This window comes from Pocillopora damicornis, chromosome 11 (genome assembly GCF_964200805.1).
Source record: "Pocillopora damicornis chromosome 11, jaPocDami1.2, whole genome shotgun sequence".
NCBI classification, from domain to species: domain Eukaryota; kingdom Metazoa; phylum Cnidaria; class Anthozoa; order Scleractinia; family Pocilloporidae; genus Pocillopora; species Pocillopora damicornis.
In genome coordinates, this window is record NC_142680.1 from 22,468,138 (window position 1) to 22,488,106 (window position 19,969).

General features: G+C 38.1%; 1 protein-coding gene across 1 annotated transcript; it reads left to right on the forward strand.

Annotated features, from left to right (window-relative positions):
- Positions 1-12: 12 nt before the first annotated feature.
- Positions 13-18,538, forward strand: LOC113678404 (peptidylprolyl isomerase domain and WD repeat-containing protein 1). Its single transcript, XM_089187262.1, has 19 exons — positions 13-170; positions 456-558; positions 1,158-1,258; positions 2,211-2,306; positions 2,988-3,075; positions 4,308-4,410; positions 4,706-4,849; positions 5,406-5,480; positions 5,797-5,877; positions 6,415-6,508; positions 6,722-6,775; positions 7,191-7,234; positions 7,940-8,014; positions 8,646-8,764; positions 14,700-14,766; positions 15,540-15,625; positions 16,330-16,442; positions 17,187-17,338; positions 17,917-18,538. The coding sequence occupies exons 1-19, from the start codon at positions 41-43 to the stop codon at positions 18,061-18,063; spliced, it is 1,872 nt and encodes a 623-aa protein (XP_089043388.1). The 5' UTR covers positions 13-40; the 3' UTR covers positions 18,064-18,538.
- Positions 18,539-19,969: the final 1,431 nt, after the last annotated feature.

A 19,969-nucleotide genomic window follows, 5' to 3' on the forward strand; every position in this document is an offset into this window, starting at 1 on the left:
AATGTGCCTCTGACCATCAAATTTCTCATTCATTTCCAAAATGGCGGACGAAGAGACGCGAAAACGTGCTAAGGACTCTTCAGAGGACAGCGCCGACGAAGGAGAAGACGAAGAAGAAGATGTGATTGGTCCAATGCCGGCACCTCCTCCTAAAGCTAAGAAAAGGAGAGGTACATGTAATGTATGATCCGATGGGATATTCGCGCTCTTTTAGATGAATAATTTGTATGCGTGAATGTGCTATAGAAACGCAGATGCTATAATTGCGAACGTAGACCCATAGCCTTATTTATTCAAGATCTCTTACATACTTCATTAAACATAAAGGAAGCAAAGAGAAAACTATAGATTACCTTAGGGACTATCAAATTGATCTTGAATTTCACTCTGACAATCTAACTTTGTCAGGTGTATGCTTCATGACCACTTGTAAAATTATTTTTTGTCTTTTGTAGTCCTAGAGTTTGAGGAAGTTTACCTGTGTAACTTACCTTCTGCTGAATCCTATGAGAGGAGCTTTATGCATCGTGATGTCGTCTCACATATACTTGTCACTGTGTAAGTGCTTTTAATTATCCTGGAATTGAGGTTACAATCTAGAAAAAAAATTTTTTGACCCTTCACACCCCAACATCAGGTTACATATTCTCCTTACTATTCTTGATACATCTCATAAGGTACTTAAAGGGAATTTGTTTAACAATCAAGAGATTCTTCTAGCTGGTGATCATTTTTTAAATCCTGGTGGACTTAATGTGTGGTTCAGGGACGGGTGTCTGGTCATTTTGATACAAAGTCATTTCGATACAAGGTCGTTTTGATACAAGTGGAAGTTGATTCGTTACACATGATAAGTTGATTTGATACAAACTGAACTTCAGTTTGTATTGAATCAACATTTTGATACACAAGTAAATCAACAAATTAGCAACCTGAAATAGTCCAAAGCAACAAAAGCAGGACACAGCAGCTCCTAAAAGAGCCATTTTATGAAGCTACTAGGCTGAATCGACTTCAACTTGTATCGAAACGACTTTGTATCAAGACAACTTTGTATCAAAATGACCGTGAACCTAGGGGCAATATTTTAAGGAGAAATTAGATGCCAGTCACTCTAATGGGTCAGAGGGTTAATCATGTTTGACATCATTTCACAGAACGGATTTTCTCATAACGGCAAGTTGTGATGGACATGTCAAGTTTTGGAAAAGACAAGATGATGGAGTTGAATTTGTGAAGCACTTCAAAGCACATATGGGTGAGAAAAGATGAGATACTTTATATACTTAATCTAATCAACTATACTTTTTTTTGTGCTGAAAACCGAATTGAAGTTGTGTAAAAGGTAGTGTGGTTTCTAACTAGATGATTATAGCACTATAACTTTTAATTTGAAAACTTTTAAGAGAACAGCTTGTGATGACCTCCTGACAGAATCCTTAAATTCCACCCAAACTTTGTATCCTTACTTTCTGATAAGCAACTTAGCTATACAGTACAGATGAACTTTCTTTGCTCTATGGATGCTTACTGTCAGGATCTTCTAAGATCTACTTGTATTAAATAATTTGTGATTAAGATTTTAGGGATACTGTGTGAGCAGTTGCGTTGGTCATGACCATTAGTATTACATGTACAGTATATGCTCTAGCCCAGTTGTTAATCCTCTCCCTCCCAAGATCTGATTGTTGATTTTCCCATCTAGCTGCTACACATTTCCTTATAAACTGGTTACAGTGATTTGGTGACATTAGATCAAGATAGCAACTTTAACCTGACAAATTTAAGTATTGTCGTTACCTGTTTGCTGGAGATAGTAGAGAGTTATTGGAAGAAGTTACATGTTTATCATTTCTGGGAATAAAATGCGAAAATTGTGTTTGCCAGCCTCCTGTGTTAGTGGGCAGGACACTTAACCCTTTAACCCTCTGGAGTGATTTATATGTAACTTCTCCCTATAATATCCATACAGTATTGAGGAAACAGGTAGTGAGAATACTCAAACTTATCAGGTAGAAGTTTTAATCTTGATCCAACATCAAATTCTTGTAACTTATTTACAAAGAAATGTGTAAGAGCTAAAGGAGAGAATTAACAGTCCAAGATTGGGAGTTAAAGGGTTAACCTCAATGAAATGGAAAAGAACCAAAGAAGCCACAAGCCCATAGAACCAACACTCAGAGTCTGATACACTTTGGTTTTCAATACAGGGATGATTCATTGTATAGCAGCAAGTGCTGACGGACAGATCATGTGTTCCACAGCTGAAGATAAATCACTGAAAGTGTTTGATGTTGTCAATTTTGGTGAGCTCAGAAAATACATTCTTTACAGTATTATCACTCACAAGGAAGTTATATACAGCTTATTATAATTTTTATTATTGAAATCTAAAGGTGTGACTAGCCAGTTGTGACAACCAAAAAATCAACTTTTGGTGGCCAGAATTTTAAGACTAGAAGCTAGCAGGCAACTATCTTAAAGGCTTATTAAACCTTTAACTCCCAGATCTGATGGTCGATTCTCCCCTCTAGCTGCTATAAATTTCCTTGTGATATTGTTATAAGAATTTGGTGTTAAATCAAGAAAACAACTTCTACCAGATAAGTTTGAGAATTCTCATTACTTGTTTGTGGGATAATGTATGGACATTATTAGGAGAAGTTACATATTAGTCACTTCTGGGAGTGAAAGGCTTTCATGTTCTTCATGTGAACCACAAGACTTCAGAGAGGAAATACCTCCTTAAAGATTAGCCCTTAAGCTCCCATAAGTGACCAAGACATTCAATTTCTCCATATAATTATCAAGACATTATCAAGTGATGAGAATGAAGAAAAATATTGATTCGGGGATCATTAGTTGATCCAATACCAACTTCTTCAAGCTAAAGTCATAAGAATTGTATGGCAGACAGTAAGGAGAATTAGTTATCATATCTTGGGGTAAAAAGGTAAACTGGAGCTTCTTTTTTTTTATCTTCTCAGATATGATCAACATGCTAAGACTGAATTATGAACCTGGGCGATGTGAATGGATTTTTCCGCCTGGAGCTGCAGTGGCTGCTGTTGCATGGTGAGGAATTAGCTGTTATGATAACTAACAATTATTTAATGAGGTCAAATATTAAAGAAAGGATTGTGAAGGCTGATGTTTGTGTTATCAGCTGAAGCCAAAGGCTGAGGAAGATAGCACAAAACAAGGACTTGGTACAAGTACAGTAAAATTCTTGCTGTCTTGAGAGGATGGAATCATAAAATTGTTCTGTTATGATAGCTTAATGTTCTAACTCCCAGAAGTACCTAACATTGTTGAATTAGATTTTTGCAGGATATCATGAATTATCAAACCTCAAGTGTGTCTTATCTGCCTCGGTCTCCAGCTTAGGCAGATAACTCAGACCTAGGTCTTGGAAATTCATGATATCATGCTCAACTTAATCCAATAATTGCCTATTGTTAATAGTAATGGTGATAATCACACATGACTTACACTCTATCACAATGTTAAGTTGCATCAATTTTCAGCAATAAATGCAGTGATTAAGTCAGTAATTCTTTTCACTCTATGTTCAAGTGCGTGCACACTTAACCTGATATGCTCAATACCTCTGTAAAATGTCTTGAATGCAACTGCAGCGTGCTATATTTAAATTCAACTTACTCAATATTGTTCAGCAGGCTTAATACTTTTGTTAGGTGTTATATTGGGCAAGTACATATACAGCTGTAAAGGATTTTTGCCAATGATCTGGTGGTTATTAAGATCATAGACAGTCCTACAGTGTACAATTGCTAGCCAAGGTCATACTCAGATTTCCTGACCATGAAGTGAGGGAATCAATGTCAGTACTGAACAGCTCCTGAATAGTTGGAAACCTACCCCTCCCCCAACCCAACAATCCTAACTTGTTATCAGTTGACTGTTGTTTGGTCAGGGAAGGGGTGGGTGGGTAGTTGCTCAGGTACTGACATTGATCCAAGTGAATTAGGGTAATGCCACTGTTCCCCCTCTCCTTTGGATACAAACTGGTAATTAACTACAGGTAGCCCTAAGCAGAGGTGAAAATTCCCTTGATAGTTTCATATTACTCTTTCTAAGTGGAGAGAAGCACTGTGAGACTAAAATTTCTTGCTCAAGAATGCATCATGATAACCCAGGCAAGGCTTAAACATGGACATTTTGATCCGCACCCAGCATGCTAACTAAAGGAACAGGGTGTTTCTCGGTATAGTTCTCATAAGTTACCTAAAGTATTAAGATTCTTAGCTTCGTGTCTCAAATCTACTGAATTATTTTTCTCTTAGCTCAGAGAAAGAGACTGGAATGATCCATGTTTATGATGGAAGAGGGAGCAGCACACCCCTTCACACAGTAAATCTTCATACAAAACCAATCACATTTATCAAGGTATTTTAACCTTTTGTACCCAAACATCAGTATGCATATTCTCCATACTGTTCTCTATTCATTTCCTAGGTTCTTCTAAGGAGAATTTGTTTAATAATCAAGAGCTGCTTTAGTTGCTGATCATTTAATTAATTCTCATGACCTTCATTTGTAATTCAAGGGCAAAATTGTAAGGAGAAATTAGATGCCAATCACCCTCAGGGGTTAAAGGGATAATGTTTTTAGTCAACCATCTTGTCTTCCAAAAAGGATCTTGTTAATGATGGAATTTAATATACTTTTTTTCTTTCAACAGTACAATGCTGTTTATGATGTGGCTGTGTCAGCAGATGAGGCAGGCATGATTGAGTACTGGTCTGGCATCAAACATGATGTACAGTTCCCCAAAAATGTCAGCTTTGAATTTAAGACAGATACGGACCTCTTTGAATTTATTATGGTGAGTGGAGGTGTGGAAGAGAAGACAAACTGGTAGTAGGCTAAAACACCTTTGATGCAGCTCAGAATTTCATAAGAAATTAGTTGTTTTTAGTTAATAACTTGTGGCTGAATAGTTAAAATACTGATGAATGGTTTTCTTGCATCTGTGTACGTGATTCAAATTTGGCATGAAACTCGCTTCCATCATACTCAGCTCAATTTTTTAACCCTTAAACTCCCAAGATCGCATTAGTAATTCTCCTTACTGTCTGCTATACATTTCTTGTAATGTTAGTTTGGAGAATTTGGTGTTGGATCATAATCCCCTTATTGATATTTTTCTTTTTCTCATCACTTGTCTGCTTGATATTGTATTGATATTGTAAGGAGAAATTCTGTCTTGGTCGCTAAGGGTGAGGAGCATCTGTACATACTGGTCGGTTAGCCAGAGAAGAAAACTTATAACAAGTTCAGTGAACTCTAAATGTACATGTGGGTGAATGCATGGCTTTTCAAGGTGAGCTGTTCGGTGTTAGGAACCATTTCATGAAGATACATTTTTTTAATTTTTTCAGTGCAAGACGTTTCCCATATCTTTAGCATTCTCACCAGATGGAAAATTATTTGCCACACTAGCAATGGACAGAAAGGTATGTGCATTTGTCTGAATACTAGATGAAATAAAAGTGAGCCAATAATACTGGAGCGTATTTATCTTCCAAAATTTTGACTTAAACATAATCCGGAAAAAAAAACCCTCCCCCCTTTACTCCAATCAAGCCTATGTTCTTCCTTTGAGGAATATGAAGGTGGGATCTGTGTATCAGCTGTAATTCAAGTTTGAGTCCGTAGAACTAAAGATAAATTTGAACTTAGTATCACCCAAGGCAATTTGCCCTCTGTATACCTTATGACTCCAAGACGTTTTGTTCACCAGGATCATTTTGTCTTATTTTGTCTCTAAAGGTAAGAGTGTTCAGATTTTTAACTGGGAAGAAAACACGGGTATTTGACGAGTCGCTGCAAGTCTTCACAGAGATGCAACAGGTAATTAAACAAAATTCAATTTTATAAAGTTAGCGTACAATGTAAATAGTGAATTTGGAACAAAAGAGCGCGGAATATGATGGTTTGCTTTTCGATTGCTTTTGGGAGCTCAGACTTTTTTTGTTCCACGCTCGTGAAGTGACGAAAAAACGGATTTCTTTAGTATACTGTTTATTTTGAATCACAATTTCCAGTATGATCTTACAGTTACCGTATGCATTGAAAAACACGGTCATATAGCGCGTGTAGTTCTTATTACGCGTGAGTGGCATTGCACGTGAGTCGCATGACACGCGAGTGGCATTGTAAGTCGTTTCGTACTCACGGACGTCTCTTACTCAGTCAGTTCGTGATTCGCACCCAGTTTGTGTCGATTCGTACGCGGGTACGAAATTTGGAAAAGACTGGTGAGCCTCTTTATTAGGGAATAAACTGACAACAGCAAAACATGGGAAGTTCTGGTTTTTGCCATCACAGTCTACTTGAGGTAGTTGGGCGTTTGACTTATCAAGTCTTCATTGCATTTATTTTCTCCAGCAAAAACAGCAACTTCCTGATATGGAATTTGGTAGACGCATGGCAACAGAGAGAGACTTAGAAAAAACGGATACTTTGCGGTTCTGTAATGTAGGTATGAAATCATTTGATATTTAGTAACCATTTTTATAAGTTAAGGTTCTCGTGAAACAATTTTTATCGATCGTCTATACACTTGCACGGCGAGCAATACGGAGAATGAAACAGGTTTTAATTGTTAATGAATTTTCAAATTTTACGATTTTCTTGTATACCTCTCGTAATAAACTTCTAATTCTATTAATTGGTTTTTTAAATCTCCATTTAGTATTTGATGATAGTGGATATTTCGTGCTGTATGCCACAATGCTAGGAATCAAAGGTACGTTCATCTTGACCGAGACCGACCGACTAAATTAAGGAAAGCCTTTGAGGAAAAAACTGGAGTAAACCTGTGTTTGACTACTAAACTACTTCTAGCTACTATTTGCAGCCGTTTATACCTCAGGATGGAGAGAGACACGTTTTACGTAAGAACACAACGCAATGTCAACCCAGCGGTCAAACACAGGTCATGCGCAACTGACTCACCCGCGTTTTCCCGCACGTTTTTCCCGCTCGTTTTCCCGAACTTTACGCAGTTTTGCTTGTTTTGGGGCTTAATTCTGATTCGCTCCTGGCGTTAATTTCCTTTCCTCTGATTGGTCTTTGCGATGACTTTGGTCGTAGTTTTATGACATTCATTGAATCAAAAAGCGCTCCATTGTATAATCATGTAAATGTTTTCTTACCAACAGTTATCAACCTTCACACGAACAGATGTGTAAGGACAATAGGCAAGGTGAGATGACAGCACGCCGAGGGTCGTGTTTTATTGCTTCTTAACCCTTTTACATCCAAGATCTCATTAGAAATTCTCCTTACTGTCTGCAATACAGTTCTCGTGTTGCTAGTATGGAGAATTTGGTGTTGGATCAGCTAACAATCCGAGGGTAGTGTTTTATTGCTTCTTAATCCTTTTCCTCCCAAGATCTAACTAGCAATTCTCCTTACTGTCTGCAATACATTTTCTTGTTGTCAGTATGGAGAATTTGGTATTGGATCATTTAACAATCACTTGGTTGATATTTTTCTTTATTCTTATCACCAGTCTGCTTGATATTGTATCGATATTGTAAGGAGAAATTTTGTCTTGATCACCTATGGGAGTTGAAGGGTTAAGAGGATGCCGTTCTCGGTTGAGATGTAGTAACTCTTACGAATTGTCGTTACCAATCCTCTCCTCGATGCGGACTGTTGAGGGAAGACAACATGGCGGCAAATGCTTGTCATTTGTCGCGGCCTCTACAGCTGTTTTTCCAATTTTCACCCATATTAATTACTCTACTTCTTCCAAATCAAGTGTGGCGGGAGATACCGAGTGACTTGCATTTTGTTTATGATGACAGCTAGCACCACGGCTATAAAATACTGCTTACTGCCTAAACCGACTGTGCCGATGTCTATGCACATAGCGATGTCAATTTTGTTTCCTTCCTACTTTTAGATGGAGAATGTTCGTTTTGTTCAACTCGCTCTACATCAAGGCAAGGCCAAGAAAAGTAAAGCTGCAGTCACAATGGTAAATATTCCTGTTTCATTCTGCATAACACGTCGGTTTTCCCCTGCCTTTTATCACGTGAACCTCCCACCAAATCAACAAAAGATTACGCTCTAGATTTTTTGTCGCACACTAAACCTGATATGCCCAAGACTATTTTGCAGTGTCTTGATTGCAACTTCAGTGTGCTACATGAACAGTTCCTGAGCACTGTCTTGTCAAACGTCGCTGTACTGGATCGGTGTTCAATAAACTGACAGTTTTTTTGCTCAAAGGATGTTTTAAATTGAAACGGTAACAAACCCTTTATTAAGGTATCACGCACTAGCTTGGGCCTTTAGGTACGCGCAACGGAGTCCGTTACCCAACAACTGCGGTGTGTTCTTGGACGTTCTTACTTGTTTTTGATTGGGCAATTAAAATCGAAAAATTTTACTAGCAACTTCCTAAAGATGTCTAGGAAATTCAACTGTTCAAGGCTCTTGTGTAAACTAAGCTATCTATGTTAAAACTTTTCTCAGTCTCAATAATTCGCTAAAATTTCGAGGTCTTATTTTAGTTTGGTTAAACGGCAGTTTTGTAAAGTTGGTCACGATAATGATTTCGAGGGAAAAAGCAGCGTTTTTATCTTTATTCTATTGTACTATCACAGGAAATGGAGGCATCAGAAAACCCTTCGCTTCAAACTGTGGGCCCTGATCCAATGTTGTTTTGCACAGCTTCGAAGAAAAACAGATTTTACATATTTTCAAGCAGGCAACCTGATTTGAGGTGAGTCTTTTCCCATCAGTTACAAAGACAAATAAGTACGTGTATTAAAATGTTAACAATGACAAAGATCAAATTTAAGATTCAGGCTCTAAACGATCAAAAATACTCATTTCAAGGTTAAAAAACCAGGGGAATTACATTTCTCAAATGCCAGAAAATTATAGACTGATGATGTTGCGGCAAACGAACATCAAGACTGAATGAAGTGCCAAGAAAATCGCGACCGGAGAAAATGCCAACCAAACCAGGGGATATGTTACAGAGACATAGCTTTAATCAATCTCGTAAACTGTAAGCGGATTAAAAAAGGGACTTATATAATCGCTTGTATTTAATTAAACACGTGGCGACTTAACAGCGTAAATGAATCTAACATAATAAAGGAACTAATAAATGAACCAAGTGCCACGGCAAACACAAAATATATATTCAAAATAAAGACGAAAGAGCTTGCTCGAAATGAGATAAACAACAAAACAAGCGAATACAACTTACTTGTCAATCTATATACGCCGGTGGCTTGAAATCAAACTTAAGAAATTAACTTTGGATGAACACCGAACATGAACTGTGAATAGTGAAAGCGGGATAGCAAGACTATCCGAAGGAATCAAACTGTAACACAAATGTCACGCAAGTTTAAAGTCACGCATTTACAGATGATGACATAGTCAATTAATTGAGGAGTAAATATCTAGAATATATACTGTAAATATCTAGAATACCGCTTACCATTGTGGTCCATGTTTGAGTTGGTAAGCATTTATTGACCGCTTGTGCTAATTTTTAGTATTCTAATGAGAAACAGTCAAAGGAATGTAGTCCGTTTGTTAAGTAACAAAAATTATGTTGACAGCATTTTTCTGAAAGTTTGCTCAAGATAACATGGGAATTTGCTCTTCCACCATTGCGCCCGTCCCTACCCTCCTCGTTCCCCGCCCCTCCTCCAACAGGAGCAAACAGGAAGGAAAATTTCTAGGAAATCATGTGATGACCTCTAGACCCGAGATGATGCAAGTCTGGGCATGCAAATACATCCATTAGCTGTGAGGAAATTTCCCTTTGAATTGAAACCGAAAGCGCTGTGTTTTAAATTTTCCCGAGGTTAACAATTATGTTAAGGAAAATTTGTGTGCTGAGACCTGGAAAATTATTTATCTTAAATCTATGATAATAAGAAAAAAAGGAAAAAGAAATCCGACAATGTCATCTCGAAAATTGTTACTTATTCGCAGTACTAGGGGTCCACTCAGAGCCACTCGAATAATCTTCAATTGAATTACTTTCTACATCGATCGAACTCTTCATCGGCGGATATTTCTTCTCATCCAACTTCAGTTTCGTAAATTTTTCATGAAGCCCTTTTGTACTTGAGCGGAACATGTCTTCAAGCTCTTTGAGATGATCAGTTCCCGTGCCTGTGGTCTCGTTGATCTTGTGGATTGCTTTCCTCCTTTCATGGGCTTTTCCCGTGAAAGGATGGAATTTTCCCTTTGGAAAAAAGACATCTTTAAATCCGCACTTTCCTTTATCCAGCAATTTTACTAATCTTGCGATGGCGCTGCCAATTGGAAGGACGTCAAATTCTTCCTTCTTTTCACTCGGTTTTTCCACCGTAACAAGACGTCGAGCAATTTCAAAAAGCAAAATCGTGTAGGTTTCAACGGTTGCTTGTGGAAAATCGTCAGTAACCACTGAGTTGTTTTGAAATAAGTTCTTGATATCCTGTGCGAATGTTTTTGTGTCGTCCTTGTAATGTGCCTTTAAGACACCTTCCAACTCATCGTACTTTCTTGCGTCTTGAGTAAACAACTTCTTTCTTCTCGGACGTAGAAACACGATGCCATTGCCAGGTTGGTTTTTGGTAGGCCTTGCTTTGAGTCTGAAGAGCTCCTCTATCTCGTCATCCGGCTTTGAGTCATGGCTGTTTCGTAACAGCAGGTAAAAGGTCTTGTTAGTCTTAAATTGTTCCTTATCGTTGACAATGTCAGAGAGGAGTGCGACAACGTTTTCAGCATCAAATCCTGTTATATCATAGACAGGACCTTTGAACCTCTTCGTATTCTCAGGCTTTTCTTCCTCTGGCATTGGCTTAAGCACATCTTTGAGGAGGTTGTCGCCAAAGAATTTTGTACAGGCTTGTTGTTGTTGTTTGAAAACCGCTTCGGCGTCGAATACTGCCATGTCGCTGTGAATATTTGAAATGTCACTGTTGAATCCGTTCCACTAGCTTCTCAGTTCTCTCAATTTTTGCGCTCCTGAGGCAGTTGTTCATGCAATTAACTCGATGGACAACAATACACTTAAGCAGATTGACTGACGTGGGCTGAGAACACATGCGGAACTTCAAAAGCAGTCAATGATTGGTTGACGATAACTGAAAGTGATTTGGAAGTGTTTTTTAGCTGGGTAGAACAATATCGCGAGTATTGGTCATTTAAAAAGTCGAAACCGATATTGAAGAGGTAACGAGAGAGAATTATAGCTTGAACTAAAGCGGTAGCTCGTAGTTTTGAGCAATTGATTTTACTAAGCTCCATTGATTAAACAACGATAACGTTTTTTTAAAGAAAGGTCAAAAGATGAAAATAATAACCCGGCAGGAGAAATGAAACCACGAGAGCAAAACAGGTAACGCACACTTTCCTATCAGGCCACCTGATTGTGCTCTCCTACAGGCTGTTTTAGGGAGGGGTCCCTAAGAGGATTGTTGACATTTTACGTAAGCACTGCTTCACTAGGTTACACTGAAATGACTTGGAAACTTGTTTTAATGAAATACATCTGTGCTAGGATAGTTAACCAGTAAACTCTGACATTTCTTACATCTTACATTTCTGTTAATTTGTAACCGATCCTAATGACCTTGAGACAAGACAGTACGTGTCTTCTAAGAAACGGAATTTTCCGCTTTATTGTGAAACCGAAAGTGCTGTGTAATGATATGCTTCCTTGAAACCTGTTCAAGCCTTAACTGCTAAGTTTTCATGTAAGTTGGTGGAGATGCCTTGATAAATCGATTTGTCCTGTTCATTCTCTTCAGTGAATCAGGAAAAATTACTTCACAACGGAATCCGAAAAAACATTTCATGAAATTTTTCTAAAATTTACTTTGGATAACACTGTCTCGTACTAGACGCCTTGCGTCTCGAGAAGCTAACAAAAACAAAATTCCACAACTTCTCTAGCCATAAATATTGATAAAAATAATTGCAAAGGTTGATTAGAAGATTCAGGCTTTGCCTGATCACAAGTACTCATGTATAGATTAAAAACCTGAAGAATTACAAGTACTTATATTCACGAGTCAAACGTTAAATAATTATAAACTACGTGATGGAGAAGGTTCTACAGTGAGTATCTAGAATATCCCTTGCCATTGTGGTCAGCGTTTGAGTCAGTAAGCACTCATTTACCTTCTTCGCTGATGTATTTGAATACCGGTAAACAGTTAAAGGAATATTATTTGCTGTATGCGTTCCCCGATGGAATCTAAGATATTTATTTTGTCACGACTTCCAACCGGTTTTGATTAAATGAAAAAAAATAATTTGCAAACTGATCCTGCCACGGTTGCTGATTAAAGGCTTTGATCGGTGGAAATTCAAAACTTATTGTCCTTGCTTTGCTAAATAAAAATCCATAAAACGTTATTTCCTACTCCTGTGGGTCCTTATGAATCCAAGTAGTCTTCAGATGAAGAAGATTCTGCATCGAGCGAAGACTTGATCAATAAATATTTCTCAGTCTTCCTCAGACCTTGAAGTTGTTTGGCTAGCACGGTTTCTTGTCGTTTTTCGGAGCAGAACGTTTTTTGAACTCATTTTCGGCGAGTAGTGATCACCGTACTCTCTCTCTTTTTAAAAGATGTAAGAAGTAGTCTTGTTGATTTCGTCGATTGCTTTTCTTCTATCGCCTCTTGGCCCCGTGAAGGCGCCAATTTTTTCTTTAGGAGAAATACATCTCTAAATCTGCAAGTCTCTGGTTTGCCAAGGTTCAGCAATTTCATAATCCTTGCGACGGCGCTTGCAATCGGAAGAACGTCAAAATCTTGCTTCGTTGTGCTTGGGTTTGGTACTGTCACTAAGCGTCGAGGGCCTCCAATTAACCATTTAACACTGAGTAATGTTGTTGTAATGCTGATGTTTTAAACGTCTTTAGTTTTCTCGGACGCAGGAACACGTAAACATTGCCGGGTTGATCTTCGTTAGACCTTGCTCTTAGTCTGAAAAGCTCTTATACCTCATCATCTGGTTTATTCTCTTGGCTGTTGTGCAGTTGCTGGTAAAACATTTTGTTTGCCTTACACTGGTCTCTGTCATTGACAATGTCAACGAGCACGGCTGTCAACTGATGAGCATCGGAGCTTGTAATATTATGGAAGGGTGCCTTGAATTGTTTCGTATTTGGCGGAATTTGGCGGTATCTCGTTCTCTGGGATCGGGAACAACTTACTAACATCGGGTAGTTGTTCAACAAACAATTTTCAGCAAGCAGCCGTTTTTTAACCGTACACATATGTGTTAACACTGCCTGTAGCCACGATGAATGCTTTCTTTTCACTTCCGTCTGTGTATCACTGGCTCCTTTCAGTTCTGATGAATAAATTTCGAGACGAGACTTTTATGTAGTAAGATATGAACCAATCGCAGTTCCGAATCAGAGGTGAAACTCCTCATCAATAAAAAGAGGTTGTTTAGCGGCGATGCAGCGGGAATATTCGAAAATCCATAAACTGCTTCCTTTATGTGGTGTCAGTTCGTAGGGAAGCAAGGCTGAGTATTGTTGTAACGATGTTTAACCGACACATTTTGGAGTCTGCCAGTAGATTTGGTTTTTTTTTTAGGTGAAATTCGGCAAATAAGGTTGGCATTTTTGACCGTCGGCTTAATAAATTGAGAAAAGCAAGTATTTTTTTTTTCACCATAAAACCATCATAAGTCGCAAACTTTGATAATATACTATTATTTTTATTATTCCGAACAGGCCTGAATTTTTTTTTAGGCCTTATTTTCACTACTGCTCAAGGAGTGTTCATTTACTACGAAGATAGCTTCCATATTCATATCGATCATCATCTTTGTTAATTTGTTGATCTTGATGTGCGTCAATGTTGGGTTAATTCTGTCGCAACATATTGCGGTATTTCATGACATTATTGGCATGAGGGACAATACTCTGATTGGTGCAAGCATACCCCAACGATGTGATCTTATTGGTGCAAAATACATACCCTAATGCTGCGACCTGATTGGGGCGAACAACATACCACTCGATACGCTAACATAAATGTTTTTTTTTTAAATTAAAAAAATGACTACGAAATGGTTAATAAAAGGGTGTTGGCTAAACGTGTTTCCAAACGAAACCCAGTTTAAATATCAAAACAAATTTAGGGGATGAATATAACACAGGGGTAGAACAAAAGAGCTGAACTCCACGCGCGGAATGTAGCCGTGCGATGACTCAAGGGTGTTTGCCTTTTGTTTCAAGTGTTCACCTACGCCGGTTCTTTACGCAAACATATACTTTAAGGTCTTTGTATTCAGTAGCGATGTAATTGGCACTTACCACTTGGTGGTGGTTGTTTCCTCCTATAAATTCCTGAAGCTCGTATTTATCGACTTTTACGACAACAGGGTCAAAATAGATACGAGAGCTGTAAGATGAACATTAATAAAACACCTGTCCTTAGGCATCATTTTAATACACACGAATAAAGATTTAATCACACTGGATACATGAAAAATAAAGGGAACTCTGTCTGAATAAGCATCTTCCATGGACAATGAAACTCAAAGATAGTCTTAGTGTTAAGTAGTAGTGTTCGAGTAGTCTCCTTCATGTAGTAGAAAACTGGAAACACTTTTCATGCGAGGATGTATTCTGAAAAGTGGTCTATATATTAGCAGGTTTTTCTAATTTTTTCTTTCAGTGGCGAAAGCGATCGTGATGTTTTCAACGAGAAGCCTTCCAGAGAGGAGATTCTTGCAGCTACTCAGGCAAGTGACGTCTTAGGTGCATTCAGCTCTGATTTTATCTTGGAAATTGTTAGGTTAAATCTTCTAAGTTCAAACATTTCCAATCTGAGTGAATCTTCTCAATTCTTCATCATGCTTGTTCAATTTTAGTTGATTATTTTCATTTCGATGCTCTTCGTACTTAAAAAAACACCACGCTTTTTTTTACGCGTTCAAAGTAATTCTACTCGTCGCTAAAAAATTAACCTCAAGTACAAATCATAGTCTTTCGACCTGATCACCTTCGAAGTCTTTTATTTACAACACACGGTGGATAGAGCCGTGCACCAGTTGAACTTTTATCTAGTAGATAACATAGTTCGTTTTGTTATCAGTGAACTGGCACCTTAGCTTGCGCAGCTAGCGTATTTTTTCATCCTGTGACTGAGAGCGAAATATTTGGAGTGAGAATCTTAGCCGCCATATTGGATTGGTGAGGTCGAGAAATTCCTCGCCCCCACTCAATTTGTCATCTCACCAGCTCACCACTGTAACCTGCTGCACTCCCTCGATCTTAGCTACCTTAAAAGGTTTTTTAGACTCTTTTTCTGTTCTGTTTTGGTTAGTTTTTTTATTATTTTTTTTTCGTGTTGTTTTGCGTGCGCGAGAAAAGGTTCTGGGAAGCAATTTGCAGGTAGCTTCAAAAGCTCTTTTTACAGTTAATTCTAACGGAAATTAAAACTCTTGAAATGTAGTTAAAGAATAAAAAAGTTTTTAATCCACAAAACTGACGCTCCTCCTTTGTGTCACTTTAGGGGTCCGAAGGAACAAAGAAACTACCTGAACTGGCCACTCTTCACACAACAATGGGCGACATTACCTTTAAACTGTTCAGCCAAGAGTAAGTCAAATTAATTCTATTTTTGTATTGATTTCAGAGCAGACAAAAGGAAAGTACACTGTTTTAATTTAATTTTTTGTGAAATTATTAATGTCAAGATTTAGACTTGATCTTACATTTCAACTGCTGCTCTGCTTGTCTTTGATCACCAAAGAGGAACCGTGTGCACCAATAGGAGCGCGAAAAACGCTCCAATAGCAGCTAGCCACCATGCTACGTCGACAATGACCCATACTTATACAGCCGCATCGGTGACGAAGATTTAACCTTACAGCAGCCGAAACGAAACGATCAGTGATAGATAACGACAACGCTATCTCGATACCGACCCTTATCGCGAGACCATGTCATCGTCAATTTTCCTGGTTTACTAAGATGAAAAGTAAATACATCTTAGTAAGAGATGTTTTTCGTCTTGTCACGAGCATGGGACACCGTGCTGATCCCAGCAGTATGCAGGAAGAATGTTATATAAACTTCGTAATGGAACTCGCGTAGAGCCACTGTGGCTCAGTTGTGGAGCATCGGAGCCCTTTCCTCCTGGGAACGCAGAATTTGTTCTTTGTCCCACGCTCGTGACAAGACGAAAAAAATATTTCTCTATTTCTTTACCGAGCTCAAAACTTACCATCTCTATTTAAATAAATCTTTTTGTACAATTTCTATTACTGTCATGGTTAATTTTTTATCATTTTTACGTCCAGGTGTCCCAAAACTGTAGAAAACTTCTCAACCCACAGCGAGAATGGTTACTACAACACGCACATTTTCCACCGTGTTATTCATCAGTTTATGATACAAACTGGTGATCCAGAAGGTAAGAAATGAGTTAACCCTTTAACTCCCATGAGTGACCAAGACAGAATTTCTCCTTACAATATCAATACAAAATCAACCAGATGAGTGATGAGAATAAAGAAAAATATCACTTTGGGAATAATAAGTTGATCCAATACTAAATTCTCTGAACCAACATTATGAGAATTGTATGTTTGACAGTAAGGAGTATCACAAATTTTATCTGGGAGTTAAAGGGTTAATCTCCATTTCCTCTCAAGCAACAAAAACTTGACCGAGACTTTTATCGAGGACATTTGCAAGGGGTACAATTTCCCTGAAAGCCGACACAGTTCCTTGAGTAGTGTCCTTTTCAAGTTACTTGAGCCAATTTTATCTCGGTTTCCCCGCAGCCATGTGATTCTTTTTGTCTCCTTGTTTCCCGTTTCTGCTCAAAGATCTCAGTGGTGATTCTCCTTACTAACCAAATTGTATTTCTCAGTTTTAGTTCTGAGATTTTTGTCTTTAATCATGTAGTATCCCATGGTTGATATTTTTCTTTATTCTCATAACTTTTCTGCTTAATAGTGTACGGAAACTGCAAGGAGAAATCATTTATTGGTCAGTTATGTGAGTTATAGGTTTAAAACTGGCATGTTAGCCTTTGGACAGTGGAACTTCATTGAGGGAAAAAAAGACACCTTTTCCATCCAAATCACGATTTAACTTTTTTTGAGAAATCTGCAAGACTACAACTATATGATTTTATTTTTCTGTAAATCAGGTGATGGCACTGGAGGGGAATCTATCTGGGGTGGTGAGTTTGAAGACGAGTTTCATAGAAACTTGCGACACGATCGACCATTTACAGTAAGCATGGCCAATGCAGGACCGAACACAAACGGCTCGCAGTTCTTCATCACTGTTGTACCAACGGTAAGTACACCAGAGATAAAACGGAGTTGAAATCGTTTTTTAGACAACGGCGCGTTCAAAGAAAAGGGGACAACAGATTTTCTCGCTAAAACGTTTGCAATTTTTTTCATCCATTCAATGGAAGTTTTCTTTAACTTTGAATTTCAAGGGACAGTAGCCTGCCACGGAGGGGGTAGAGTTCGACAAGAGAACAACCATTACAATTTCAAAAAAAAAAATTTAGAAAGCTGACGCTGTGAAGATGATATATGGGTACGCGTTGTAAGAGCTTCTGTGTGGCGGGGAAGCGCGTAACCTTGAAATTCCCTAACCTATCGTATATGGGCCTATACCCAGTGTAGCTCTTTTGACCTTTCGATTGGTCGAGAAAACTCGCCTCATCTTTTACCCAACCAATCAGATGCTAAACAAAAATCAAGTCCGACGTGGTCTCCTTCGTTTTCCCGCGCTTTAGGTCGTTCGCCTGTTCTGATTGGCTGTTGTGACAACCTCGGTTTTAACACCTTTCTTTTCAAGTACTTTGCACCACTGACTGACAAGAAGTTAATTCGTTTCTTCGTTTCTTCTTGTCACAACAGCCCTGGCTTGACAACAAGCACACTGTGTTCGGCCGCGTCGTTAAAGGAATGGACGTGGTGCAAGAGATTAGTAAGGTGAAAACAAATCCTAAGGACGATAAACCGTACGACGACATCAAGATTATCAACGTTTCTTTGAAAGGCTAAGGTGGCATCAGAGCTGAGGAAAAAAACGTGAATTGACCACAAATTTACACCCCTCCTTATCATGTTGAACGATATGAAGTCATTGCACTGGTTTTAACGATTCAGGTAAAAAATGGACGGTCCAACAAAGTGGAATCAAAAGGATTAATCTTGATGGCGACCGCAATTTTTACAGTTGTTATGATTTGTGGAAGGACAAGCAGAAATGCTAGTAAAAAACAACCTGCTGCTAACATAACGTCAAGCCCACGTGACAATTTGTAAAGAACCTCAAACATTTCCGCTAAGCTATAGAGCGATAAGCGGGAGCAAGCATGAAACTCTCCTCGAGACGTCTTTGGGAAGCAACAATGCATCGGTGACCACTTTTTATAAAACGTCTTGTTTTATTCAAGACAAGTCGTGTCTTTTATTAGGAACGATTTTTTGTAAGATACGCTTTTTAGAAAATAAATAACATATTCATTCTGACCTATATTCAAGTACAAACATCGTTTCTTTCTTTAGAATTGTCGGTTTTGTTTGTTTTTTTGTTTGTTTTTCATAACATAGCTTCTTCGCTATTAAAATCTGTGATCTTGGCCTTCAAACAACTGCGTTAAAGACGTTGGTAACCTAATTCGTTATAGACCATCCTAAGAACTCTTTTGAAATTTTACAGTTGGCATTCGTGACCACTTAAACACCACAAACTTTTTTTTTTCCATGTCAGACAATAAAACCAATGAGTGCTTAAAAATTCTTTTGCGGTTTTTCCTTGACATTTTAGTGAAATAACTAAAACAGTTTTCATGTAATAGTTACTGGCGCTCACACCTATGTATGGATTGTACGGACACTTACACAAGCCACGTAAGTCCAAGAATAACTCATCAAAGCAACTCTGTTTTCAGAGTTTTGTTTTTTTAATCCGAATCTGCTTTCCTTTTCTCTTGGGATCCTGCGGAATTATCAACACACCTGATCAACTTGGTCAATATCTGCGCCTGTAGAAATAAAAAATAAATATCGCATAATTTTTTTTTTTTGGAAAGTTCTACCACTGTCTAAATATACAGAGTTAGAATTCACGCGAAGGAGAAGCTGTGATGATGAGCTGAAATGATAACATAATCAATCCGTGAATGTTGAGAAGCCCCTAATTTGTGGTTGCCTCTATTAGTTAGATCATGATTAACATTTCAGACATATTTTAAGAGTCCACGGTTTTCTGAGTCAAAGGCAGACTGAATTGACCGATACACTCCTCTTTAAAGAATAATAAATATTTTAAAATATTAGGCACGCACACCGAAAGAAGTAATTGCGCAAACAAAGAAAGAAGAATAAGAAAATTAGTAGAAAAGATGGACTGAAATTCTATTTGTGACGATATGGTAGAGTTGAAATCTTCTTTCTCTAGAAAATTACTTTTAAAATATTTGCGAGTAGAAAAAAGGAGGAGCTAGGGACAAGTCAGGCAAGTTGTCAATCACACGAGGTGTCAATCACACGTGAAGAGAAAGCCGCGCGTTTCGAGATGTTCACGCGTGTCTAAACAACATCTAAATTATCTTTATTCTATCGTACCATCACAAAACATGGAGGCATCAGAAAACCCTTCGCTTCAAACAGTAGGCCCTGATCCAATGCTGTTTCGTACAGCATCGAAGAAAAACAGATTTTACATATTTTCAAGCAGGAAACCTGATTTGAGGTGAGTCTTTTCCCATCAGTTATAAAGACAAATTAGTGCATGTATTAAAATGTACCGTATTTATTCGCCTGTAAGCCAAGCGATTTTTCCAATAAATTAAACTGAGAACAGGTAAATTCTCGCCAAGGTAGGGGGTTCGGCTTATAGCCGAGTATTTTTGCCAAAAAAAATTTACGGGTGCTTAACAAGATTATAAATTCAATGTTTATT